The sequence below is a fragment of the Corvus cornix genome, chromosome 26 (assembly GCF_000738735.6).
Source record: "Corvus cornix cornix isolate S_Up_H32 chromosome 26, ASM73873v5, whole genome shotgun sequence".
Classification (NCBI taxonomy): domain Eukaryota; kingdom Metazoa; phylum Chordata; class Aves; order Passeriformes; family Corvidae; genus Corvus; species Corvus cornix.
The window spans coordinates 3729965-3757735 of NC_046354.1; the positions used below are offsets into that span (position 1 = coordinate 3729965).

General features: G+C 47.4%; 1 protein-coding gene across 4 annotated transcripts; it reads left to right on the top strand.

The window, feature by feature from the left end:
- Positions 1-2710: 2710 nt before the first annotated feature.
- On the top strand, positions 2711-27364 carry BRPF3 (bromodomain and PHD finger containing 3). 4 transcript variants are annotated; one of them, XM_039565176.1, is made up of 14 exons: positions 2711-2835; positions 2959-3014; positions 8071-9473; positions 10400-10556; positions 11974-12105; positions 14052-14180; positions 14534-14846; positions 15918-16181; positions 16337-16840; positions 18419-18512; positions 19581-19678; positions 21062-21159; positions 22644-22798; positions 25171-27364. In XM_039565176.1, exons 3-14 carry the CDS (start codon positions 8089-8091, stop codon positions 25352-25354), a joined length of 3513 nt encoding a protein of 1170 aa, XP_039421110.1. In that variant the 5' UTR covers positions 2711-2835; positions 2959-3014; positions 8071-8088; the 3' UTR covers positions 25355-27364. The 4 variants fall into 4 exon arrangements, with proteins under 4 accessions (XP_039421110.1, XP_039421111.1, XP_039421109.1 ...); XM_039565177.1 differs by lacking the exon at positions 2959-3014; XM_039565175.1 differs by lacking the exon at positions 2711-2835 and having other exon boundaries at positions 2911-3014.
- The last annotated feature ends 407 nt before the right edge of the window (positions 27365-27771 follow it).

Genomic DNA, 27771 nt, shown 5'->3' on the forward strand with positions numbered 1-27771 from the left:
TATATATATATAAAAGTCCAGTGAAAATACATGTCAGCTGAGGCTTATCACTTTGAGGTATCAGGTTTTAGCCTTTAATGCACAAGGGTCCTGTTTAGCAATTGCTCTAATTTCAGCAATTCTGAAGAAAACAGCAGCAGAACAAACAGCCAAAGAGAGATACAAACATAACTCAGTTTCGAGGCTTAATAAATCAACAAAGAAGAAAGGTCAGGTCGCAATTCTAAATGCTAATTCACTTCCCTTTTTAAGTGTGTTTTATATGCTTGAATAAACATGGGGAAAATTGTAATATGACTGAAGGTGCCCAATTCTGTTTGAGGTGTCTTGGCTGCTGCTTTCATGTGAAGCAACATCAATAATTTTGCACTTGCACCCTTTAAAAACTGGGACAGCAAAGAAATTGAATTAAGCTGTGCCTCTGGGATTTGAGAGAAGTTCAGAAGGTTTTTTTCAAATAACACATTAGTTCCACAGCTTTGATACAAAACTAAATGATGAATAACTTGTTTTGATGTTGTAACACATGGCCCCCAGTCATCAGAGATGTCTGGACATCTCTGTGCACAAGTCATCCCACTGTTCTTAATAGGGAACCTAATATGATTATAATAAGCTAATTCCAGTGCAAATTTAAGAGTATAAAGTTTCAAAACTGAGGTCAAAATGAAAGTGTTTGCAAAAGTTGGTCATATTTAAAAAAAGAAAAGTAAAAAAAAAAAAATTCAAGTAAAACCCAATTAAAATTCCCACATAAAAGAAGGAAAATCATAGAATGGCCTGGATTGGAAGGGATTTAAAGAACATCTGTTTGCAATTCCCTGCTGTGGGACACCTTTCACTAGAGCGGGTTCATCACAGCTCCATCCAACCTGGCCTTGAACAATTCCAGGAATGTGGCAGCCACAGCTTCCCTGGACAACCTGTTCCAGTGCCTCACCAGCCTCGAAGGGAAGAATTTTTTTCCTATTACCTAATCTGAACCTACTCTCTTTTAGTTTGAAACCATTCCCCCTTGTCCTGTCCCTACATGCTCTTGTAAAAAGTCTCTCTTCATCCTTATTGTAGGCTCCTTTCAGGTACTGTAGGGCTGCAATTAGGTCACCCCAAAGCTTCTCTTTTCCAGGCTGAACAAACCCAGTTCTCTCAGCCTTTGAAGTAGCTCATCAATTATTGAAATTATTTTATTTACTGTTTAACTAGGAAGCAAATGCATCTATAGATTGTTTTGGGTTTTGTTTTATCCTTCATGGCTAGGACCATACTCTTAAATAGCTGTTCTTTTAAGGGTGAAATCCTTTATAAAACAGTAAGAGTATTGAGACTTTATTTCTAAATCTTGGATATGTTATTTTTAATGCAAGACAAGGATAGATTATTATTTATTTTAAAGTTTTGATATGTAAATAGTAGATTTGAAAAAAAGTATATACCATATATACACAGTATATACTTCAAAGGTGATATATGTAAAGACTGTTCAGCAGTAACACATTTTCCTTTGCTTTTAAAGCTGCAACAAGCTCTGGTCCAACCTCAGTACTTTGCGAAACAGACTGTCACAGATTGGCTGCTCTCAGATTCCATGGTTAACATACGTTAAGAGACAAAAGATCTCCAGTTGGACTATAAATGAGGGAAAACAGCATTCATTGCTTCCTTCTAAAACAGTTAATTCTATAAATTCAGATGGTGATATTATGCAATACTCTGCGCAGAGTGGGAGGTGGAACATACATATGCCCAAGTATGTGGCATGCTCTATAAAAAGTAAGTGTGGGAGCCTCTGCAATTCCTATCTGAATGCTTATCTCAGTTGCTAACTTAACTTTTTCCTTGTTCAAGCCCCTCAGTTCCTCTCTCACTGTCCTTCCAGCCCATCACACCTCTGCATGTGAAGAGGCCATCTGGACGTGAAGTATTGGTCTAGAAAATAAATACAGGCTCTTGCTATTTACACCGTTTGTTTGATGTTGCTTGTTTAGGCTAACAGTGGCAGGCAAAGGTTCTCTGGGAGTGTAGCTGGGTTGGACTCTGGCACCTGGCGGTGCTCCAGGGTGTTTCCTGGGACCCCATGCTTCCTACAAAAAATAGTGGGTTGCCAAGAGGAAGACACCCCAAATGAGCCTGGAACAAAAATCCCACATTTGCCGCGGTCTGAGCGCGCCCGTCTGTGAGGTACCGGCCTGGGATGGGCCCGCACGGCCGTACCCGAGCTCCCAAACCCCAATCCCGCGGATGATGTGGGGGGCAGGGAGGCACAGGGGTAGTAGCCCCGTCCGGCCGAGGCTCCCCGGTGCTCGCTGCCTCGTCAGCCGCGGAGGGGGGACACGGGCGGTAGCGGCCCCCGCCTAAGCCATGAGGACAGCGCGGAGGGACCCCCCCCGCCCTCCCGTCACCACCAGCCCCCGGGGGCCTCCCGCTCGGCGCGGCCCGGGTGTGGGAAGGCACCGGGGAGGGGCGGGCGGTGCCTGCCCGCGGGGGGAGCGGAGCGCGGAGCCCCCTCCCCCGCCTGGCCGCTGGCTGCCGCCTCTCCCCGCCGCTCGACCGGCCCGCGCCGCCGCCACCGCCGCCTCCATCTTGAGCGGGTGTCCCCTGCTCCCCCCCCGCCTCCACAGCACCGAGAGCGTCGGGGGCGCTGGAGCCCCGGGGGGGAGGGGGGGGGGAGGTGAGGGTGGTGGGGGGCGAAGCGGCACCGGGGCCGGAGCGGCAGCGGCGGGAACAGCGGCGGGAGCAGCGGCGGCAACGGCAATGAGGAGGCGGCGCTGAGGAGGCGGCGGTAGCCGGAGCGGACGGAGCCGACATCTTGCGCCCTCCCCTCCCGCCGCCGGCTGGGTGAGCCCGTCCGCCCCAGGGGGAGGGGAGGGGGAGGCGGAGAGAATTAAAAAAAAAAAAAAAAAAAAAAAAAGGAAAGAAAAAAGGAAAAGAAAAACAAAAACAAAAATTCCCCCCCAAAAGGAGGCGGCGGTGGCAACGGTGGAGAAGCCGCGGCGGCGGCGCGCTGAGCCGGCCAGGTAAAGCTCTGCGCGGGAGGCCGCGACACCCTTCAGGGGTCTCTCCTCCCTCACACACCCCCGCGCCGGGGTCGCGGGAAGGTGACCGGGCGGGCGGGAAGGAGCTGGGGGAGGCCGGTGCGCCGCAGCCTGCGGGCCTTTCCCGTGTCCCCGCTCTGTCTCCGCGCGGCGAGAGCGGCCCGCGGTCCCTCGCCGAGGAGGGGACAGCGGCGGCGAGCGCCCGGGGACGGGGAACAGGCAGCGCCGTGTCAGCCGGACCCCCCCATTGCCGCCATCTTGGCCCCCCCCTCTTCGCGGCGCGGCGGGGGCGCCGCCCACCTTCTCCCACGCGATTGGCCCAGGCGGGGCCGAGCGCACCCGCCTTTAGCCCCGCAGAGCCGTGCGTTGCTATTGGTGGTGGAGCTGTGATGGACGGCGGCGCCAGCCAATGGCCTTGCAGCCCTGCTGCGCTCGCGCTGCTCGCCCCCGCCCGTTCCCCCTCTCTGGGGACTGTTGCGGGTCCGTGGGGAGAGGCGCCCGTGCCTCGGCCCGGACCGGCCTTCGGTCCCGCCGTGGTTAATCGCCTTTTCCTCCCCCCCCTCCGCCCCGGGGACGGCTTCATTTTTGTCCGAGTCCTTGTTGTGCTTTGGCCCAGATCGCTGGCTGCTATTGGAGTTCCCTGCAGGGAGCCCTCGGTGCGCAGGGTAGCTCCTGAGAGGAGCTCCCGCCGGCGCCTGACAGCTGAGGGCATGTCATAGTTCCTTCAGTTGCTGCTGAGGCCGGACACAGCTCGTGGCATATCACAGTTCCCTTGGAGCGCTGCTGCTGAGGTCAGACACTGCTCATGGCACATCCCATCTGTTGCTGAGCCCAGAGTTTACCTGGAACTTCGTCCACATCCTGTCTCACACCCTCCCCATTCCAGAGGGAGGGCCTCTCTCGAGGCCTGCTGCATTTCCCATCATCTTGACTTGGTTACAGAAGTATCAGGGCATTGATAAAGATGAAGATCTCTGCATGTGTCAGGGCAAGCAGCTCTTTGTGACATCCGTTGAGCACTGACATTTCATTGTAGGCATCAGTGCAGGTGTGAGGCGCATAAACCCTTGGCAGGTGTGTGAAGGGAGCCCATATGGGCCCATGGCAAGCACAGATGTGGCAGGAACATGAAGGGACATTGTCGAGGGCAGCAGGAGTTTCGCTGGCATTTTGGTTGGCAAAAGGTGGAGAGGGGGCTGCAGCTGTCCCAGGTTGTTTCTTTCCTCTGGCATCCATTGCTTTTACTTTACAGATGTGTTTCTTAAATAGTTCCATGGGTGGGTGTCTGTTCCCTGTTGCACAACAGTGGGTTTTAAATCCCAGTTGCTGCATGGAACTGAGTTGCTGCTTGTGCAGGAGAGCAGTGCTGAGGAACATCTCCAGACCTTGTGTTTGGCTTGATGTCCCAAAGAGGGACAGTCTCTGTAGCCACTCAGTGGCTGTAGCCACTGCCAGTAGTCATGGTGCACCAGAATCCAGCAAGAGCCATGCCGTTCCCATCTGCTGCTGGACACCGAAGTCGAGGTGGCCTTTTTGCTGCAAGTCACTGAAGTTCTTCATTGTTGAGGGACCTAGTTTTTTGCTGGGATCACCAAGCTATCCTAAAAGAAAGGGCCAGGAAACTCCCCCAACAGCACTGCCTCGAGCTCCAGCCTTGCGTCCTCTGCACATGAGAAGCCTGGTGCTGTAAAGTGAATCCTTGGTTGTTCAGCATGGGAAGGCTGGAAGGAAGGACTGCAGCATGAAGGAGAGTTGGGAAGGAGACTGGGGTCTTCTGCAGTGTGAGAAAAGGACTTGGAGATGGCCAAGGCAGCATTGCATGGGTTGAAATCATGGCCTTTCCTTTGGAGGACCCACTTGTGTTCAATAATCCAGGCTATGCGTATAATGGGGCCTGTACTGTGATGTTGTTCCATACATGTTGATCTCTTTGGTTTCTTCAGGAGAGCTTTTGTCTTCTTTGCAGTAAATTTAAGTGTCCTGATGATGGGCTTGGTTTTTTAGTCACCTATTTCAGCCCTTCCAGGCAGCTGTTGCCCACAGGTGTGAAAGCTGCTACTCAGAATCAAACCACTCCTGAAGGAACTCCTGAGGTAGAGTTAAATTCATTCTCAGCGGCTTTATGGGTTGCAGCCACCATGTTTGCTCAGTTGTGCTCTCTAGGAACTTCACTCCCTGCTCCCATTGTAATCCCCAGCAGAAATGGGCGATGGGAGCTTTTTGGGATGCCTTGAGCATATTGTGGCAATGGCCAAAGGATGTCTGTTTGAACTTTCTGCTTTCCTATCAGCAACCTTTGTCCATGGCAGGACAGAATCATCATGGGCTGAAACAGCATTTAACCCCACTGATGTAGAGTATCTTTAGCATTTCAGTGTGCACAGGTGCTGTTTGCAGAGGGATTCTTTTTTATGTGTAGCTGGGAAGTGTTTTCAAGTGTGCCAAGGGAATCAAAACATTCCTGGGTTGCTGCTTAAAAGTTCCTGTTGTTGTAGACAAGGTCACAGTGCTCAGCTCAGTGTGTCTGAGTTGATTTTTTTTGCTGCTTTCAAGGTATTTTGGAGGCGTGTCTCCTAATATCCAGGTGTATGTCTCATTCCAGGCACTCAGCTCTTGCTGGCAACAATTTCCGTGCCATTTTAGATGCTTCTTCATAGTGCTAAGTAATCGTGTGTGTTACAAATGGGTTGTTTTATGGCAGCTGGTTGCTGTAGTGCAAAGCCCACTTTGGGGTAATTTTTCTAGAAATACACTGATTGTTTCACTAGAGGAACCCTGCACACTTGTTTTTTCTCATTAACAGATAAAACAGGTACTTGTTTCACTGAAATTTGCTTGTCCCTCAGCATTCCAAGCAATTGGCTATTGCCTCATTTTTCCTGAACACAATATTAATGAAGTGTGTGGTCAGCTCATAATAATTACTTTATCCTCCATATATCTTTTTACCTCCAATATCTTCTTTGCTTGTACCAGCCTGAATTGTTGCAGACCTATTTGTAGGCAGGATTTTCTGTTTGTTGCTTTTTTTTTTTTTTTCATTTCATGATCAAGTTGCCTTTATACCCTCCTTTTAAAATTCTTTTTTCCTGCTGATTGAAGCCGTTGGAGCTCAGCTAGGATGAGTGCAGTTGGGTGTCTGCAGTGTGTGGATCAAGTGACTGATTAAAGTTTTAAGGCAAAGGTACCACCAAAATTTGTGGTACCTATATTTGCAGGTAGAAATGATGATCTTTTATTTTACATCTGAAGTAAAACTGCATTTACAGTCTCCATCATTATGGGTGTGCATACTGAAACTGGCATCTGCAGCTTATTTCTGTCGATGCAGGGAAGAGCTTGGAAACCTTTCCCAGAGCCTGTTTGTTTCGTAAGACACAGGTGGTGTCGTGGCTTAATCTCATGGTTCACAGAACTAGTAATGAAAAAAAGTATTGCTCCTGGAATTTGTTCCTTCTTTCTGGAATAAGCTTGGACTTCTTGTAGGTCCTGGTCCTGTGAGATGCTGCTTGCTGTGGCACACAGTTGAGAGTTTCTGGAACTGTGTCCTTCATAAAACACAAATACTGCATTGGCTGAGTACAGATTGTGGGTTTGTAGTGTTTCTTCTTGTCTGTGGGTCCCAAAGAAAGGAACTGAATATGTTGATTGCTTTAAATAAGGGTGAGGTGCTGGTTCAGGCCTCTGCATAGCAACAGATAAGCTCTGGGCTGGCTTATCTGCTCACAGAGAATTTACATTTGCTTTTCTTTGTCTCCTTTCCGACTTCTTTCAGCCTCAGCTCGTTTATTCCCATAAGTCATGTTCCCATCCTTGACTCTGCCCTTCTCTCTTGCATTACTCACTTGGCTTCCTCTCTGCTTTCTGTCTTTGCCAGCTCCTGCCTTCTCCCTCTGATCACCGAGCTGCTGCCACCATGTCTGAATCCTCCCCCAGACCACCTCCCCAGGCTTCTCCTCTGCTCCCCTCTGACAGGCACCTCCTTAATGTCAGCAGCTGACTCTCAGCTAATTATCTGGGTTGCTGATTAGCAGTTTGCGAGGGCAGAGCTGGCTGGGGCTTTTTGTTAAGGCTCTGAGCAAATGCCATTGCATGGTTCCTGGTGCTGGAAGCTGTCTTGCTGTTCTGCTGCTTGTAGCCCTGCAGAGTCTCCATAGGCAGCTGGCTCAGGTGGATGAATGGGAACTGTGGCCTAACGCCAGAGCCTGTTAGGCCATTGGGATCCATGCTGCTTGTTGCCATGTTTATTCCTCTTTGCTTCCTCATGGAAGAGCAGAAGAGATGCACATCTGGTCTCTGCTACATTGCTCAGCTCATTCTCTGGTTCTGCTTGTGACCCTTGAGAGAAGGAAAAGCAAAGCTGGAGGATGATTTTTCATTATGGGACTTTTTTGCATCTGCAGTGCCAGAATGGAAGGATTGGTGGAGGCAGCACTGAGCTGTGAAACTTGGAGAAGCTCCCTCCTGGACTGAGGGAGAACCACTAGTTTTCTCATCTGGAGCTGACAAAAAAAAAAAAAAATTGGAAACTGCTTTCATAAGACCTGAACAGTGCATTCCTTTTCACCTGGAAAACATCCAGGACATTCAGGGATATAAAAGAAAAGTCACAGGCAAAAGAGCAGAGAAGAACTCATTGGTTTGTGTGAGCTTAATATGTGAATGGTGCCAGCAGATGTGAACAGTGTGTGAATTTCAGGGGATCTGAATGGTTTGCTGATCTGGGTACACAGCAGACTGCTTGTATATTGTGCTGTCAAATTGAGTTTTTGTCACTGGTGGTATGGTGGAATGTATATCTGAGGTGCAAAGAGAGGAAGTTGGAAGGTGCTGTGCATTGCTCTGATACACATTGCAAGAAATGGCTGATATATCAAATACCTGCCTGTATCTAAGGTGTGGAGATTCAGTGAGCCTGAAGTTTCTGGAGTCTCTGGTAGAAATTTGCTCTGTTGCAGCATTGAGTGAGTTTTTCAGTCTGTGCTGCTTCTTGCTTGTGTCCTTGTCTTACACTGTCCTCTGTTGTGTTATGTCACAGCGTCTCTGGACCACAGGGATGAGGAAGCCCCGGAGGAGGAGCCGGCAGCACTTGGAGGGGAGGCGTTCTCCCTCACCCTACAGCCTCAAGTGCTCCCCCACCCGAGAGACGCTGACCTACGCCCAGGCCCAGCGCATCGTGGAGGTGGACATTGATGGGCGGCTCCATCGCATCAGCATCTACGACCCCCTAAAGCTCATCACTGAGGACGAGCTGACAGCCCAGGACATCAATGAGTGCAACAGCAACAAGGAGAACAGTGAGCAGCCCCTCTTCACTTCCAAATCTAAGAAAACACCTTCCAAAGGCAAGAAGAAGGAGTCCTGCTCCAAACATGCACCAGGGATGTCTTTGCACTTGCCCCAACCCAAGTTCCGTGTGGTGGACTCCTTCAGCCAGCCGGATGCCCCTCCCCTCCCTGCTGCCTACTACCAGTACATTGAAAAGCCTCCCGAGGACCTCGATGTAGAAGTGGAGTATGACATGGATGAGGAGGATCTCGCATGGCTGGAGATGGTCAACGAGAAGAGAAGGGCTGATGGTTACGGGACAGTTTCTGCTGACACTTTTGAGCTGCTGGTGGATCGGTTGGAAAAGGAGTCGTACCTTGAGAGCCGGAACAACGGGGCTCAGCAGTTCCTCATCGATGAGGATGCCTTCTGCTGTGTCTGCATGGACGATGAGTGTCACAACAGCAATGTCATCCTGTTCTGTGACATTTGCAATCTGGCCGTGCACCAGGAGTGTTACGGTGTACCCTACATCCCTGAGGGGCAGTGGCTTTGCCGCTGCTGTTTACAGTCCCCTTCTCGCCCTGTGGATTGTGTTCTTTGCCCAAACAAAGGGGGAGCCTTCAAGCAGACCAGTGATGGCCGCTGGGCCCATGTGGTCTGTGCCATCTGGATCCCAGAGGTCTGCTTTGCAAACACTGTGTTCCTGGAGCCTATCGAAGGGATCAATAACATCCCTCCAGCTCGGTGGAAGCTCACATGCTGTATCTGCAAGCAGAAGGGCATGGGAGCTGCTATCCAATGCCACAAGGTGAACTGTTACACTGCCTTCCACGTCACCTGTGCACAGAGAGCTGGTCTCTTCATGAAGATTGAACCCATGAGGGAGACCAGCATCAACGGCACGACGTTCACCGTGCGTAAGACTGCCTACTGTGAGAGTCACTCCCCGCCTGGCACGGTGAGAAGAGGGTCTCCAGCTGCTGGTGGTGATGGGCAGGAGGTAACTGTGAAGGAAGAGGAAGAGGAGGAAGCCAATTCTGGTTCTCCCAAAGGGTCTGTGAAGAAGAACCAAGTGAAATTGAAGCAAAAGATCAAAAAGGAGCCTGGTGATGTGACCAAAGGGCGTTCGTCCATGCCCGTGGTGACCGTTGCACAAATTCCCTCTTACAGGTGAGTGTTGCAGGTTTAAGGAAAGAGTTGAACAGCTGGAGCTGAACAGGGTCTGTTTTAAGGACTCAGTCCCTCTCATTGCTGACCTTGGAAACACTGAATCTTCAGTCAAGGCTTAGCAATAACTGTTCAGAGTGCTCTGTAGCATACTTCGTGGCTGGGTTTCTTCTAACTGAGTGTCACTGAGGTTTTCTGGCTTTGCTGAGCAGCCATCTCAAGCTGCATTGTGTAATGCAGACTCTGTGGTGGTCCCTAATGGCAAACACCCGTATGCCATGAAGTATTTTTAAAATAGGGTAGGGGCCATCCCACTATTAAAATTTTTGAGATCTCATTTCATAGTTTTTTAATTCCTCCTTTTATTACAGAGTGTGTCAAACCTGACAGTGTTGCAAGCAGCTTTGACTTTGGCTGTATTTTTGTATTTTTTTCTCCTAGCTCTTCCTCATGCAGAACTAGGTAGTGCTGAATTTTTATTTGGTGCCTTAGGAAGTGTGTTGATGTGTCACTGGTATTTTAACAGATAGGCTGCTAAGGCACCATGTATAATCTAAGAATGGTAAGCAAAGGTCAAAATAAGTGATATATTATTCTTGGACTCTGTCAAGTTAATTTCCCAGGCTCCAGCTTAGTAACATCAAACTTAAACAGCCCCTGGAAAGTTCTTGCCACAGGAAGTAGTTCTGAAATTAAGGCTTGGAGCTGAATTGATGATTTCATACTTCATGCTGTGGCAAGTGCTTGGTGGGACCCTCCAGTATGAAAAAGGGGCACATCTGTCTGCATGTGAGGAGATCCCAGATCGTCCCAGTTCATGTGGTTGTGCACACCTCAGAGTGTGCATTGACATAACACTGCAAAGCTTCTTCAGGAAACCCAAGGGTCTGCAAAACAGTTGGCTCCATGACACTCTCTGCTTCCTTCAGGCTGAACAAGATCTGCAGTGGGCTCTCCCTGCAGAGGAAGAACCAGTTCATGCAGAGGCTGCACAACTACTGGCTGCTGAAGCGGCAGGCGAGGAACGGGGTGCCCCTGATCCGGCGGCTGCACTCGCATCTGCAGTCCCAGAGGAGCGCCGAGCAGGTACCGGCTGCTCCCCAGCTGAGCCCACGTGGGAGGACACAGAGCTTGGCTTCCAGGAGGAGATGAGCTTAACACATGGCTGGGGAGGGGAGTGAGGGTGAAAAGATCAGGTTTAGGTCTCTTTTGGTCTCCTCTTGGCATGCTCATGCCTGAAGAACTGAGTTAGTGTATTAGTGGGATATCCATGATGCCACTAAAGTTGGTGTTGGGGAGACAGCAGGTAGGAGGGAGTTTTTCCCCTGAGTCAGGAGACCCAGGGTTGTGCAAGGGTGTGATGGGCCCTTGGTGGCCTGATTTCTTAGATGAATGATAAAAATACTTCCCTTGTGAGTGAGTAAAGAAAATGGGTTTTAACTCCAGACTTATGGCCAAATTCCAGTTCGAGTAATTCTTCCTGGAGCTTCAATTTCTGTTCATCCCAGCACATTTAGACATAATCATCAGCTCTGGACTCTTTTGCTTCCTCTTTTGAGCTGGCATCTGGAGTCACTTGATCTTGGTGCTATTAAGCAGCACAGCATTTGGCATGAGAAGTAGTTGGTGGAGTAATGAAGCAGTAGGACTCTACCCTCTTAACACAGCCTGTCAGTAGGGATTGTATACAATGTACATGTATATTTTTACTGTAGCTGGAGGAATTTATAGGCTTTTGGTTTCCAAGACTGCTTTGGGTGCTAAATAAAAAAATGATTCCCCACTCATCAGTGCAGAGCTTGGGAAAGTGCAGCGTTTCCTTGGTGTATTATGTTGGCAATTTACCATAAGTAAGTTCTTAAAAACAAATGTCCTATTAATATAAACCATGAAGATCTTGTGAAGCAATTGTCCTCTTGGCAATCATGTGAAAGTGCATGCCCTTGAAGTATATTATCCAAACCATTAAAAAATCTACAGATTTAGGAGAGGAAGGTTGATTGTGTTGTGAAGCCACTGAACTGTGTCTTGGAAGGTGTGAGCTCATCTCCCAGTGTTGGCCATTCTTGGCAAACGTCTTTCCATGGCTCTATTTCTTACAGGTTACAAAGAGGATAAGAATAGCTCTTCCCTCCTCTACTTTTGGTTGCCTTCACTTTAGACTGTAAATGCTTTGGGATGCTGCTCCAATGCACAGAAAGATTTCCAGCCTCTGTGATAAACATGGATGTAAAAGCACGGAGGGTGTAAATGAGCAGGCACTGAAGTGTGTTCCCAGGGTGAAGCTGCAATATAATTTGGGGTAATTTCACAGATAAGGTAAAATCTAGAAAATCTGATGTTCTCTTTGTTAGACAGCTAAATGCTGGAGGAAGGAGGGGACATGGTCTGACAAGGGAATAAGAGGAAGACTCTGAGAGCAATTCCCAGAGGATTCCTAGAAAAAGAAGGAAGCACAGGAAGCCTGTTGTGTTTTTTATCTTGCCCCACTTTTATCTTGCAGAAGGAACAGGATGAGAAGACGAGTGCAGTGAAGGAAGAGCTGAAGTACTGGCAAAAGCTCCGGCACGACTTGGAGCGGGCTCGGCTGCTCATCGAGCTCATCCGGAAGAGGGAAAAGCTCAAACGGGAGCAGGTAGGAAACTCTGGCTTTGGAGTTCCTGCACTCAGTTTCAGTCCCATGCAAGCTCTCTGTGCTGCAGGAGGCACAGGAGGAGCATTACAGTTTTTCTTGAGCCTTTTCTTCTTTTCATCGGTTCTCACTGTTGGGTGTGCAGAGCCACCTCTCCCTGTGCCAGTCACAGGTTTGCACTGTGCAGCCTCTGCCCTCAGAACCAGGGCTGGGCTCCGGAGTGCTGGGAAAATGTATTTCCATCATTAATACTGGATTGGATTCCTGACCTACAGAAGCCCTTCTATTTCTGGGCATGGACCAAGTGTTTTGCAGAGTAGAAGTTAGGTCTCCTTTCATGATTATTTCAGGAGTTTGGTAACACCTGCTCCAGAGAGAGGTCTAAATCACAATTCAGTTCTTAATTTATAAAGCTAAAAATTCCTGTAGTTTGTCCTCTAAGGACATTTTTAGAAGAAAAAGTTTTAAGATGGAGACCATTTAGTAAATTTTCCAATTTCTTCTTTGACCTATGTGCACATCTCCAAAGTTTCACTGGTTGCTTCCAATGCTTGCCAGCCTTGCCTGTCTTTGCTGTCCTTACCTCGTTGGTTGCTGCACCCACAGCTGTGCTCTCCGTCTGGAGTATCCTCCAGGGCAGCTCCAGCAAAGGCTCACTGGGCACACAGGGAGTCCATACACATCCTCAGGCCTTGCCTGGATGCTTCCAGCCTCTCTTCAGGGAGAGGGAAAGCAGCATCCTCTGTGATCACAGCTCCACTGAGAGCAATTTTTTCATGACCAGAAACTACCCACAGCTTTTTTTGAGTCCTCTTGATGGTTCATTGACTGCATTGTCCTTGATTTACATCAGTAGCTCAGCCCTCATTGCTGCGTGAACATATTTTAGGTAGGAGGATGGAAAAAAAATCATTCTTGGGCTTTGTTTGCTTTTGATATCTTGCTATAATCTTATCACAGCTGGCTAAATCCATAAAAGCTTATGGAAACTATGGTGTGCTTTAAAAAGGATAAAATACCACAGAAAACTGTATCTAGTTGGGCTCTATCCCAGCACAGCTTTCAGGTGAGTGGAGAAGGATTCTCCAGAATCATGCATCTCTGTTTGGCTTTTTTCCTGTTCTGGGGAAAAAGTGTGGTCTTTTTATCTGTCTGTATTCGTTCTCTCACTGATGCTGTCTTGTTGCTGAGCACATCAAATACAGTTTGCTTTGTGTAAACAGACTTGCTTACCTTTATTATTGAAGTGTTGATTTAATGACATAACAAGTGATTATAGGATCAAAGAAATGAAGATGTTAAAGGATGAATAAATACTTTTATCCTGTTCCAGTCTTCTTTGAATAGATTTTCAGTGTAAGAGATTTTTCTGTGCTACAACTTGTTTGCTTAAAAACAAACACTATTGGAGACTTCCTAAAGGATAGAAGAAACTGTATTAGGAATTTGCAGACATCTAACCACTGTTGTTTGGTTTCTGCCTTGAAGTCTGAGAGCTTATGTCTTAAACTTTGTTTTTGCTCTCTAGTTTAATTATGGATGTTGTTGTTTATGTAAATGCCTGCATACTTTTAATTTTTATATAATGTTGATAATTGGCATGATAACAATATCTTGAGGCAGGGAGTTCTCCAGGATAATTTACCAGGCGTGAAAAGCCTGTTTTCATTTTTAATTGTAGTATCCTTTAATTTCCTGGGGTTTCCTCTTGTTTTGACTTTGTGAGATTGAATAAACAGGAGTTCCCCATGTGAAAGGATTGGACTGTGCAGTTAGACTGGGCAATGTACATCCTGCGCCTGGAGAGTGCAAGGTGTTTGCTGGAAGTTCTACAGCAATGCTGGCCTGAGGTTTCCACCACTGAGTAAAGCTGGGGGGATCATTCAGAAGAATCTGGAGGAAGACACCACTCCCAGATCCTGTCCTCATGGCTGTGTTCCCATTCCCAGGTCAAGGTACAGCAGGCTGCCATGGAGCTGCAGCTGACCCCTTTCAATGTCCTGCTACGCACAACCCTGGACCTGCTGCAGGAGAAGGATGCTGCCCAGATCTTCACAGAGCCTGTTAACCTGAACGAGGCAAGTCTCTTTCCTAGAGGTGTTTAGTGGGTTGTAGATGAGATATTGCTGGGCAGAAGCACAAACCACCTTGTCCCAGGCTGCTGGTGGACTTAAGAATATCTCAAAAAGGACTCGTGATGTGTGTATCCTTCCAGGGCAAAAAAAAGGTATTTTTTTCTGGAAGTTTTAGCACATCTTGGACGAGTAATGTTTTGCAGAGCCAGGGTGTGTCTGCCTTGCCTGGGTGACACAGAAATGAACATCTGTTGCTGCCCCTTGCCAGTGGAAAGGGCATTAAGAGTTCTTGTGCTGGGTGCGCTCTGGTTGGCTAGTAAATGGTTTTTGTAATTGTACAGGTTTTATATGTTTAGGTTCCAGATTACCTGGAATTCATTTCCAACCCAATGGATTTTTCCACCATGAGGCGGAAGCTGGAGTCCCACCTGTACCGAACCTTGGATGAGTTTGAGGAAGACTTTAACCTTATAGTTGCCAACTGCATGAGGTATAATGCTAAAGACACGATTTTCCACCGAGCAGCTGTCCGGCTCCGGGACCTCGGGGGAGCGATTTTGCGTCACGCGCGGCGCCAGGCCGAAAGCATCGGCTTTGACACTGGCGTGGGGATTCACCTGCCTGAGTCGCCCAAACCCCACGACTTTTACCGCTTTTCTTGGGAGGATGGTGAGTAATGATTAATGGTTTTTTCTCTCAGGCAGATCATAGCTTTAGTTCTGAGCACGTCACTCAGCCTGCATGGAAATCCTAGCCATTCTGCATAAGAGAATTTTCCTATCCATCTGTTTACCTAGGCACATTTCTAACTCCCTTAGAACCTCAAAGAGTGGGATTTCAGGTGAGCTGGGCACTCAGAGCTAGGTGCAGCTTAGCTCCAGCTCTCCTAGTGCATGTCTGTGTTGGCACAGCCTTGTAAACTGCCTGTGCTCTTTGATTTGTGGCAGGAATGTTGTACGAACTTGCTATTTTAAAGAGCAGTGCAAAGGTGGGTCTGGGATTTTTTGCTCTGGGGAAAGCTCATACATTTCATTGTAAACTGGCAAGATGTACAGCAGCTGGGTTAGGAGGAGCACTGAGGGCTGAAAGGGGGTGACGAGGGGTCACCTAAGCCATCCTTTTAGCTGAGGCTTCCCATTCCCAACATGACCCCATCCATTCCCACAGCCTTCTTGAGATGCAGCTCCAAAGCATTGGTTGAATAACTTGGCTAAACCTAGTACAGCCATCAAACACACAGAGCTTGCAGTGTGCCATCTGGTTCCTGAATGTTGAAGCCCTCTTGGGTGCAGATGGACAGTCATTATGAAATTTGTGTTGGTGTTCAGCTGTCTGTCTTGCTCCTGCAGATGCCAGCCCTCCAGCAGAGCCAGAAGAATGGCAAACATGTTATGTTTCAGCCACTTCTGTTTGTGGTCTGATTTTGTCATTTAATCTGACAATGAGATAGGTTTCCGACAAGAGCCTTGGCCACAAGCTGTTCTGTGTGCAGTACAGACATGTCCTTTTACTGTTGCTCCTGGGGCAGTAACAGGAACTGAAGGACAGTGCAAGTTAAATCAGCTGCTTTCTATCCAAAGGAAGGAACTCCAGGCTCCAAGATTATTGACTGCTAAATCCCCAGGCTAAAGCGATTGATTCATGGATAGCATCAAAGGGAATGAGGCCTGGCACTGGCCCCAGCTGCTTCTCCAGGAAGCCTTACTCCTTTCCTTCACTGTTCCATCTCTTCTGCTGCAGTGGATAACATCCTGGTCCCGGAGAACCGGGCTCACCTGTCCCTGGAGGCGCAGCTGAAGGAGCTGCTGGAGAAGCTGGACACGGTGAGCACCATGCGGTCCAGCGGTGCCCGGACACGGCGCATCCGGCTCCTGCGGCGCGAGATCAACTCCATCCGCCACAAACTGGCCCAGCAGCAGAGCAAGGCCCTGCCCAACGGGGACACTGTGCCACGGGAGGGGCTGGAGACAACGTCCAGGGAAGGGGATGAGGAAGGGGAGAAAGGTGAGCAGCAGGATTTTGATTCCAGGTCTCTAGTGCTCGTCAGCAGTCAAAACCTGCTGTTTCTCCTGTGACCTTAGTGAAGGCTGGGAATGCCTGTTGGTAGTTTTGGGAATAACTCCTTTTAAAATGTTCAAGCAGATTCTTTATTTCTTTAGCAGACGGTGCCAAGCTCCCGTACCCTCCAACCCTGGAGCCCACAGGACCCGCACCCACCCTCTCAGAGCTGGACTCTCTGCAGGATCCTCCAACACTCAAACCCATCAGTGAAAGCAAGTCCCTGAACCAGCTGCAGAAGAGGATGGTGTCGGACAGGGAGCTCTTTGACAAGAAGGCTCTGCAGCAGGAGAGCCAGGCTTTCCAGCGCCTGCTGTCCAACAACGGCCTCAACGGCCTGGCCCTGCCCCCTGCGGACAGCCCTGCCAGCCCCGCCCTCAGCAGCGTGGGCCGGAGGACATCTGTCCTTTTTAAAAAAGCCAAGAACGGTGTGAAGCTGCAGCGGGGTCTGGAGTGCTCCCTGGAGAACGGGGAGGAGCACAGGCAGGGCGGGCAGCGCTCACCCTCCTGCCCTGACGGGGAGCGACAGGCGCGGAAACGCTCCCAGAGCAGGAGCTGCAGTGACAGCAACGGAGAGAAATCACCCAGGCAGGCAGGACAGAGAGGTGAGGAAAGGGCTGGCTGTGACAGTGCCATGGGGTTGGGTCCTAGGTTGTACTCGATGGTCTCAGAGGTATTTTCTAATTGATTCTGTAATTTCTTGGGATTTCTTTTCCTTCTGGAAACTCTGGAGGGGGAAATCCTGGGGCTTTGTAAAAACTTCTGTGTCCAAACTACACGCCTGGAAGTGACTTCATGCTTAGGGGAGAACACAGTCCTCATAACCAGATGTGCCTGGTGAAAGCTGCATCTCTTCACGTGTTCATAAATAGGGCAGACAAGACATGTCCATAATGAGTTGCACTTCTCTGCTGACTGTACATGTTGGTTTTGGTATCTTAGCTCAACTCTAGTCACCTCCATTTTAGACATTTAAAGTTACCAACATGAAGCCCAGGGCAGTCACCAGTAATTTTCCTCTTTGCCAGGCTGCTGTAAGAGGGAGTTTCCCATTTTTTGTAGAGCAAGCCAGTGTGCCCAGCCGCTTAGGAAGCTGTTGAGTGGCCTGGCTGGAGACTCTGGGCTGAGGTGTTGGCATTCCTGACCTTGTGGAAGGGTTTGTGGTATCTTGGTCACTCTTAGGAGAGTTTCCTGTTGCAGAAATGATGCATTTGGTTGGAAGTGTTCACAGTGTTGAGTAACTGAAACATTAATTTGAAATCACTTCTGGAATTTAAATAAAATTAGTGGGAATACCAAGCAGGTTTCTTTTCAAATTAGATCTGCAAATGAGAATAAGCAGCTGAGACAAAATTTGGAAAGACAAAAGAGGAAAGGAATGTCTGAGTGACAGCACTGTAATTTCTTTTTAGTTCTTTGTGAACAGTCATTATGGGACAGTTCCCATCTGGAAGGTTTGACTTAGCCTACACCTCAAATATTATCTTATAGTTATTTGGCTATCATAAGGTTGCAAGCATATTGAGAGTGAGAGGACAGCAATGGAATGTGGGGATTGGCTTGTCAGGACAGGTTAAAGGAAACACAAATGACTTCTCCAAAGAGTGGAGGGACTTGCCATCATCATGTCCTGGTAATGAAAGCAGAAAGTTGTCATCCACACTGGATAGAGGTCAGAATGAGAGGCTGAAATTAAAAAAAACAGGGAAAATGAAGGCAGAGTGCTGGAAAATCACTGCTAATAGGCAGTGACATTTCTCCTCTGCTGAAACAGCACAGCTGGCTTTTTTCGGAGTTGCACCATTGCCTTTGGGATTCAGCTCCAGTTCCTTCCACAATTTCAAACACAAGTGGTTTGTCCTGACTGGAGGGAGTGTCTGGTGTGATGAGTCTGTGTTACTGCTGAAGCAGGTCAGTGTGATGGGGATTTTCACAACAAGGTGTTTCCCAGAAATGTGCTCTTTGTGACAATCCCATATTTACAGCTAGAAAGCAAACAACAGAGGCTTTGCCATGAATTTGCCCTTTGTGTGGCTGTTGGACTTGTGAGCCCATGGGAGTGTGGGTGTGCTGGGTCCATGGATTGGGGGAAGGCCACGGTCACCTGGCTTCTTGTGCTTGCTCAGGGCTTGGGGATGCTCTCAGGGGTCATTCCTTGTCATTCCTGTTTGTCTCCTCGGCAGGAGTGACCAATGGCTTTGCAAAACACGGAGAGAGTGGCTCTGACTCCGAGTGCAGCTCTGCCCTGGGCAGTGGGCTGGTGTTTGAAGCCTGCAGGTAAGTGCCCCAGGCAAAACTGGAACACCTGCTGGGTTTGGATTAATCTCTGGTTCTGTTCTTTGACTTCTTAGTTTCAAACCCAGCCCAGACTGTTACTTACTTGTGTGTTGACTATAAAAGATGAAAAGCTGCTGAGTTTTCATCCTGTCCTCTTCAGCTGCAGGTCCCAAAACCAGTGCTTGATTTTTCAAGCAAGTGGGTGTGTGTTACACTTCTCTTTCTCGGTGCATGCACATCGTCTCTGCTGAAGCATGCCTTACAGTTCTTGAGACATAAAACTGGAAAAAACTTGAATTCAGTTTTTCAGTTCAGCACTGCAAGTAAAGCTCAACTTTTACCACCTACTAAATAGCTGCTTTCTTCCTCTCAGAAGTTTAAGAGCAGAAATGGGCAGTTCAAACATGACTGAACAGACTTAAAGCAAGCACCTGACATCCTCTGATGTCTCATGGATAACTTGTACAATTACTCTATTCAGGAACAGCTCTTTTTACTACTTTTTCTCAAGTCTTTCTTTTCCAGCACCAAAATCACTCACAATAGGTTGCTTATTACAAAACTGTGAAAGAAAAAAAAAAATTACAATATGTGAAAAAATATGATTGCTCGAGGTGGAGGTGGTCCATTTTCTGAAATGTTTGTAGTAATGGGGTGAAAGGATGTTCAGGATATGGGCTGACAAAGTCCAGTGTCATACTGGAGTTGTACTGGAGGGCTGCTGTGTCATCTCTCAAGTCTATACACAACTGGTGTAGCTCATGCAAGCTCCAGGCATCATTGCATCAGCTCTCAGGTGTGAAGTCTTCACTGGGTTTCTCCTCATGTTTACAGCTTAGTTTCTGTGAGGCCTTTTCATGGCTCCTGGGAAAGCTGGGATAATGCCCAGTGTGCTTTCACCAGAAGAGATCACATTTTGCACAAGTATTCAGTGTTCTTTTCATGTCAGTGATGCACCAGTGCAGTAACTTTCCGGCATTTTAAACAGATTTGGGGAATCCATTGTCTTTGTTGTCAAGGATAATCTGTTTTCTCCTAATGCCCTGCTTTTCCATATCTTCCTGACAGTGGTTTGATGCCTCCCAAGCGGAGTCGAGGGAAGCCGGCTCTTTCTCGGGTGCCCTTCTTGGAGGGTGTGAATGGAGACTCTGATTTCAGTGGCTCAGGTGAGAATTGCTGCCCAGCACCCCCTGCTCTGGGCCCACCTGGACAAGGGGGAGCACATCTCAGAGCACACCAGGAACCATTTCTGCACAAACTACCCAGGTTGGACCTGCCTGGGCATTATTACCTGCTTTGTTACAGATTTCGGTTATTGCATGTAACGTTTTTCCTGCTTCCACCTTTCGGGCACAGGCCTGTGCCCTGTGTTCTCCTTGGAGGGCTGCTTTCTGTAGGGCTCGTATGTGTAGCGTGCCTGTCACTGTTTCCTCCTGTTTTGGTACTAGTACTCTTTAATGATGCTGTAACACAAACAGGAAATCATAATTATAAGAGGGGTCTCTCTGGAGATGACTTCATAGCTGTCCCCTCTTGAATTGCTTGCAGGATCTTTGTAACGAAATTGTCTTTGTCAGGCTGTGTTGTACATCTGTAGAATTGTCACATTCCTGTAATCAAGGCACTGCACCATCTGCTCACACGACCAGACTGTTGTGTTTCATGGGGTGTGTCAGTGATAGAGTTATTGCAGGTTTATGCTGAGATCAGAATTCAGCTTTGAGGCCCTGGTACTCCTGTGCCTTTCTGTGCAGCTCCATGTGCTGGCTCTTGTCGTGGCTCTCTGAGAACCTTATCCTGGACCTTGAGTGCTCAGCAGCCTGCTCTGAGATAAGCTCACAGAGTGAGGCTGGTGCCATGAGAACTGGAATCAGTGGGACAGTTCTGGAGTTTGGAATATGATTTCATGAATGAAAGAATACATCTAGAGTGGAGTAGTGGAGAAGCACATCAGATCTGTCCTGACAGGGTGCTCAGCTGGGTTGTACTCAGCATTTTCTGGATTCAGTTTTCAATGCCAATATTTGACCATTTTCCCTAGAGCAAGCACTACGTGCTGTAAAATTTTCATCAATGAAGATTACTCCTTTTCCAGGACCAGGAGCTGGCCCATTTCATATCTGTGACCAAATCCATCTCTTGTATGGCCATTTGATTTCACTGACTCAATCAACATTCCTGTATTGAAGAGTTCATGTGAAGCCACATGCATGCACAGACACATGATTTAGGAGACTGTGGCTTTATCTTAATGCTGAACTCGACTGTACTGATAGAGCATAAAGCAGGCTGGGCATCCCCTGTGGCCAGGCTGGAGCTTGGTACATGCTGAATTTTATCATAAACACCAAGTGCACATAGATACAAACAGTAAGTGATCTTCCACTTTGTCCTGTTGAGTGTGCTTTAAGTACTACAGTAGTTCATCTGTTTTAGTTGATTGCTACTGAGACAGTGAGGCCTGGGTTAGATGACAGTGTGGTTCCTTGTGTTTTCATAACCCTCTTGCTGGTAACAGCTCCTAAGCTCTGTCTCCTGCTGTCCCTTAGGCAGGCCTCTCCTGATGTCCTTTGAGAGCCAGGCTGAGCTGGAGCCCCTGGAGCTCGTGTGGGCCAAGTGCCGTGGTTATCCCTCCTACCCTGCCTTGGTAAGTGCCCTGTGGCTCTCCCACAACCTGACCTTGCAGCTCAGGTAGCCCAGAACACAGTGCTGTTGTGCAGTGTAACCAGAAAGAAAAAGAAAACTTCCCAAAATAATGTAATATGTGCTTTTTCCCCCCTTTCCCTTTTGCAGGATTTTTGTGAATTTTCCCTGTGCTCATTGTTTCAGAGCTTGGCAGAGGATTTATAAAACATTGCTCTCTCATTGTCAGGGCTAGGAGCTCTTTTCACTCCCCTCTCCTCTGAGGAAAGTCATCAGTACTGTGGGGATGAGAAGACCTAAATTTTATAAATGCAGGCACCAGGCTCCACTGCCTGCACGATTTCCTGTTCAGTGAGCACAGCTCCATCTGTAGGTGCCCAGCTGGCCCTGTCATGTCTACATCCTCTTGCAACAGCCATATGTTTGATTTAAATCTGAGCATATATGCGTGTGTCAGTCCCTTGAATGTTATTTCTTCCTGTTTATCTGTCTTTGGATATTTATCTATTAATGCCATCAAAAAGGGCAGATTCTGCTGGAAGCGTGACCCTCACCCCTGCTCTTACTCCAAGTGGGAACCCGGACTAGGGAACATCCATGGATCTGCTGGCCATCTTGGCCAGCCAAAGCAGTTTTAGTTCTCCACGTGGCTACAGCCTGAGTTAAACTGTGCCTTAGAATGGATTTAACCCCTGAGATTGCCTCCAAAAAAGGCTTTTTTTAAAGCAGCCTGTTGCAGTGGTAAAGTGTTTTAATAAATTCCTACAGATGGCCAATGTCAAAGCCAATCTACTTTTTCAAGCCCTTAGGAGGGGAAGAAGAACAGACTGAGTACTGCAGCCACCCTCTGCTGTTTTCTTTTCCTCCTGTGCTGACATAGCACAAATGTGGATATGGACATTTCTGCTTCATATGGGGAGAATTGATGCATCTGTTGTGACTTCAAAATTACTGTAGTCTCTGTTCCCCTGGCTTGATGCAGCCAGCACTGCTTGTCAACTCTCAAAATCTTTGGCCTGATTCTGATCTAATTCAGTGTAAATCTGAGCAATGCCGCTGATGTCAACTGAGTTGCTCCAGAATGGAGCTGTTGTGAAATTGCATTTTGCCTGTGGAGTACAGCAGGAACATTACATTTATTGCATGAGTTTGGAGTGAGGGAGGGAAATCCTTTCCTGAACACACTGAGTTTGTACTGAGTTACACATTAGTGTAAATGCATTTACAGCCCCACAGAACCACACAGTTGCATCCCTTTTTCAAGATGGGGTGCCTGGCTTTTGGACTGGCTGGCTTCCCTTCCACAGGGGAAGCCTCAGGCTGACATTTTTTCAGGGGGAGACACTGAAAACAAGCAATTTTGCTTACCCCCCCAAAGCAGACTTAATTTGCCTGGCTTGGATACACTGAAAGAAGAGGAAAAAAAAATGCATTCTGTTCATTGCTTGGAAGGGTTTTGTGCTAAATGTCCTCTCCCCATGTCCCCAGATTATCGACCCCAAGATGCCGCGCGAGGGTTTGCTCCACAATGGAGTCCCCATCCCTGTGCCACCCATGGATGTGCTGAAGCTGGGGGAGCAGAGGCAGACAGAGGCAGGAGAAAAGCTCTTCCTTGTCCTTTTCTTTGACAACAAAAGAACTTGGTGAGTGTGTGCAGACGGGGTCTGTGGTGAGTGTGTGCGAGAAGATTTAACATAATCTTTGGGATGTGGGAGCAAACAGGGATTATGATGGTGTTACATGTAAATTGGGGAATTTAAACACGCAGCAGTCGAGGAGTCTAAATAAAGAAGACAGCCTGCTTTTCCTGGCCCAAGAGCACAACATCTGACAGCTCCACTTCCACAGTGAACAGCCCAGCATCCTTCACCCAGAGCTCACATCACCACAAAAATACTGAGGCACATGAAGAGCCAGTTTGCAGCAAATTACAGAGAGCATTTGACTTCAGAACACCAGCAGCCTGTTCCAATGCTGCACAAAAGTTTTGCCAAAAATTTCCAGGCTAACACTTTCAGAATGCTGGGTTTATTTCATTATTTAGACTCTGCTGATTTTTCAGAGGTGCTGAGTACCAGCAGTTTAAAAATCAAGATCTTTAAGATGGAAAAGGTACGTGTAAGCACATAGGTTCAAAGCAGGAAAAATATCTCAAGGCCTTTTGTTGCTGTGCTTCAGACAGGATGAATCTGCTGATTTTAGCATTAGTTACTGACCATGCTCATATGGTAACAGTCAACCAGCCAGATATAATAAGCCATAAACCAGTGAAGGGCCTTAAAATTACCAATAAGTCTTTGAAATCTGTGTGTGAAATGATGGGAAATTTGTGAAATTGGAGATTTATGCTGGAAGAGGTGACAGCTGCCTGCTGAGCCCACTGGATTATTGAACCAGCACATACCACATGGGAACATGAACCAAGTAACCAGTGACACAGGAGGCAGGACCTGTGTGCAGCTGGGGTCACAGAAACACAGTTTATGTGGATGCTAGACTGTTGGGATGCTGTGGGAACAGAAGAGAGGTGGGCATGCCTTTTCTTCTGCCACCTCTATAAAATAACATTATCAGGAGTTTAAAAAGAAGCCTTGTGCTGTTTGAAGAGCCCTTCTTCAACAAACCCAGGGACGGGTTTGTGCTGGCATTCTAGGAAGAGCAGGGAAGCTCCAAGAGATCAGGGAAAGGCTGGAGGAAGGGGGTGAACATTGCCTGAGGGTGATGCCAGGGCTGGAGGGAAGATAGAGCAGAACCAAACACACAGCGGGGTAAAGCAGGAGGAGGAGGGTTCCCCTTTCATGTGGGGGCTGCTGCAGTGTTTTATGGGGTCTGAAGAGATGGGAACAAGGTGCAACAAAGAAGAAGTATTTGCCATGTGCTTGGGAAGTTGGGAAGGGGATCACATTTACATCACTTGATGAGGGTGTCTGTGTCCTCTGGGTAAAAAAAGGTGTCAGGAGACAAAACTCCTGAGGCTTTTTATTAGCACGCTGACTGCATTGTTCCCCTGTTCCTGATTACAGGAACCACTTGATAAAGAGCATGTTCTGCAAAGAGAGACTAATGATTTGTAGCAGAAAATCAATGGCACTGCCATGCTTCCTGTTGCTGTAGTCATTGGTTTTCAAAAACTTAAATCCAAGGTTGTAATTGAAGCTATCTTCCCAATAGAAGTAAACATTTCCTTGGCTTTGCCCTGCTCTCGTTGAATACAAGCTCTGCTGCATGTTTACACTCTTAAGAGGCCACTCAGAGCCTTGTTTGCAGTTTGTGGGAAGCTGAAGTGCCTCAGGAAAGAACTAAAATCCCCTCTTGGAGTCAGATCCAATTTTGATTGACTTCAATGAAGCTGTGGAAGGGTGACAAAGGCTGAAATTGTCATCTTTGTGCTGAAGATCAGCTGAGCTGCCCTGGATTGCCCATAGTGGCTGAGTGGGAGGTGCATTGAGCTGTGCCAGCAGTGGCTGAGGTGGAGCTCCAAGGGGCTGGATGTCCTTAGGAGAGGTGGGTGACACATTTCTCAGTGTCCAGTTAACCTGGACAAATGACCACGCAATAAAAGCTTGCTACAGACAAGGCATTTGCAATTTAAGTCATTCCTTGGGGTCATGCTGGGCTTGGGATGTGTCATCCTGGTTCTAGGTGCTAACTCAGATAGTTGTACCCACCTAAACTAATGCTCACGGCTTCTTGGAACAAGACAGAGCTTTCTTGGGGATGGATAAAAACTCACTTTCCACCATGGACATCCCTGTATTTGCTGCTCTGTGGAACAGGAATTTCCAGCTTTCCCCTGAGCTCCAAGGAGCATTGAAAGCCTTGAGTAAGGACTCCAAGGAGCGAGAAGACTGTGCTCAGAAGGTATTTTGGCTGCAGCTGGTTCTTCTATGCCAAATGCAGAGATCTAAACATTTGTACCATTGTTGTGGGGCGTTAATGATAAATAAATACATTACATGAGGGTAACTGCTCCTGGGGAGGAGGTGACAGCTCTTTGCACTCCTCTCTGCTGCAGGCAGTGGCTGCCACGGGACAAAGTCTTTCCCCTGGGCGTGGATGACACCGTGGACAAGCTGAAGATGATGGAGGGGCGCAAAACCAGCATCCGCAAGTCGGTGCAGGTGGCCTACGACCGAGCCATGATCCACCTGAGCCGAGTGCAGGGGGACAACCCCTTCATCCCGGCCACCTACCTGTGAGGGGCTGCTGGGGCCAGGCCTCCCATTCCTCCACACCTCGAGCTCACTGCACTGCCAGAGTGCAGCATCTCCAGCAGCTGTCAGCACTCCTTGGAGTACTCTGAAATGTGCCAAAAAAACCCCCTCGTCCAGCTTCTTTCTGAATGTGTCTTGCTGAAGAGCTGGCAGGAGATGAAATGTAGTCTACAGGGAGTAAGGTAGGTGGGAAAAGCTGACAGGTGACAGGAGCCAAGGTGAGTTGCTGCAGTGAGCAGAGCACACAGCACTTGGATGTTTGGACCTCATGCACCGTCCCCTGCCCCTGCCTCTCCTGTACTGCCAGGGTTTTGAGTCGTCAGCCAGTCCCAGGTAATTCCTGGGAACCTGGCACCCCCAGGACTCTTTACAGATATCCCAACTGGACTTTCTTGTGCCAAATTTACCCTAACCATCATTGGCCTTTTCATTTTTCTTTAAATGACATTGTCCTATCACATAAAAACCCCACAGAATCGTAGCTGGGAGCTGTGATTGTGATTTCCCTGCCTGCGTTACATTGTGTTTTCATGTTTAGATTTCTCTCACTGCATTTAGAAAAGCTTCAGATTTTGGTAACCTTCCCCCCCTGCACAGTTACATGCACAGATGCACAGAGCTTTAAAGATGAAAGTCAAATTACCTGATGTGTGTCTATATGTACGTCTAGAAATTTATTTTGTTGTTTCATGTTTGAGTTCTGATTTCTGTGACTCTGCTTGTTGCAGTAACATTTCATATCATAACTTAGCACAGTATCTAAGGAAAGAAAACTTCCTTTTTTAAGAAGTAATTTTGGAGGTGTCTAATGAGCTGGAGCAGCTCTGCAGGCACTGAGGTTGATCAGGGTTGGAGGGAGATGCATCTTTTGTGTTGGTTTATGCACATTTGGTGTAAGGCTCCTCTTCCTTTTTCCCCCCCTTTTTCTGTCTCTCTGTTTTCCTCTGATGCATTTTGGACTGAAACCAAGCACTGACCAGAGCACACAACCCTTCTGCTGTTCACCTTCTCCCACACGTGCACATCCTTCCCTGGTGTGTGGGTCTCCAGTGTTGTCATCCAAGTAAACCCAGACAATCCCTGTTGGTTTGGGTTTGCATTGCAAAAAAACGGGGACAAACTGATGTTTGGAAACTTGGTGACTAAATCTTTTCTATTAGCCAAGGACTTAATGATTTCTCTGATCTCTTCTGTTGCATATCCCTCTTTGCTTTCCCATTTTAAAGAGCCAAAGGTGCAAAGCAAGATTGTAGATTGAATATCATCATTTTGTTTTTTAACTCAGTATTTTTTTATTATTTTTAACTTTTTCATACTGAAGAGAATGTGGAGTCAAAATAATAATAATAACTAATGATAATGAATAGTAGGGAGTAATCACTGCCATTTCTACTTGCTCTACTTTTTTAAAATACCACTTCTTATACATTGGGGCATGGAACTGCATTTGAAGGAATTTTAAGATTCCTGTAACATATAGAGATGGGGCATAGGAGTTTGTAAAAATATTAATAGTGATAATAATGCCCATGGAGTGTGGCTAGGGAAGGATGTTGTGTATATAGCTGTAAAATGTTCTAAATTATTTAGACCTATTGTCACCATTCTTGAAGTCCTCAGTTGTGTTGCTGGGTCTTTTATATGCACACAGTGTAATTTATTTAAAGGAACATACACTTTTCCAGGTGGTAGCTCAGCTGTGGACTAGTGACCTGTGTATATGTTTTAAGGTCTTGGGAGTTGGTCTTTTTTTTTTTTTTTCCTCTGTTTTGTTTGGTTTTTAAATGATTTTAGAATTTGGATTGGCTGATACCCTGTTGTTGCTACAGAACCTAAATGTTACTGTGAGTCTGCTGTAAAGCACAGATTGCTCTATTTATTGTAGAAAGTGAGTTTATTTGCTTTCTAGAATTGTTTATATCAGATGGTATAAGAGAAGTAATAAGAAAATCTATGCTTGTAAAGAAAAAAAAAAGCTAATTTTACCTACTATAATCTGACTGTCTGAGACTATATTTTCTCTCTGAGAAATAAATGTTCTAATGTATGAAAAAAAAAAAAACCAAAACAACAAAACAGCACCCTCAGACAGAGTTCTTCCTTGCTAATGTTGTCCTGAAATCCAGAACTTACCGTGATGGCTTTTAATCATCCCAGTGGTCCCAGGTGCAGGGGGGAAGAGCAATGACAGGGACGTGACACAGGGAGGGGTTTCTTGTCCTGCCTCCACTGTGTCCCAGGGGTGAGGCTGTTCCCCGTGCCGTGGGTGACACAACTGGGTGCTGCATGGAGAGGTCCCACCTTGTGCTGGTTTTGTTTGTTGGGTTTTTTTGTTTGTTTAGAGTTTTTTTTAATTATTTCTTTTTTTAATTGATGTTAAACTAAGGACCACGAGGTCTGTC

Excerpts from the sequence above, each read along its gene's own strand:
- BRPF3 (XM_039565176.1), top strand. The coding sequence starts at position 8,089 with ATGAGGAAGCCCCGGAGGAGGAGCCGGCAGCACTTGGAGGGGAGGCGT. Across the intron at positions 16,182-16,336 it reads GGATGAGGAAGGGGAGAAAG|CAGACGGTGCCAAGCTCCCG; the intron begins GTGAGCAGCAGG and ends TTATTTCTTTAG. Across the intron at positions 21,160-22,643 it reads ATCCCTCCTACCCTGCCTTG|ATTATCGACCCCAAGATGCC; the intron begins GTAAGTGCCCTG and ends CCATGTCCCCAG.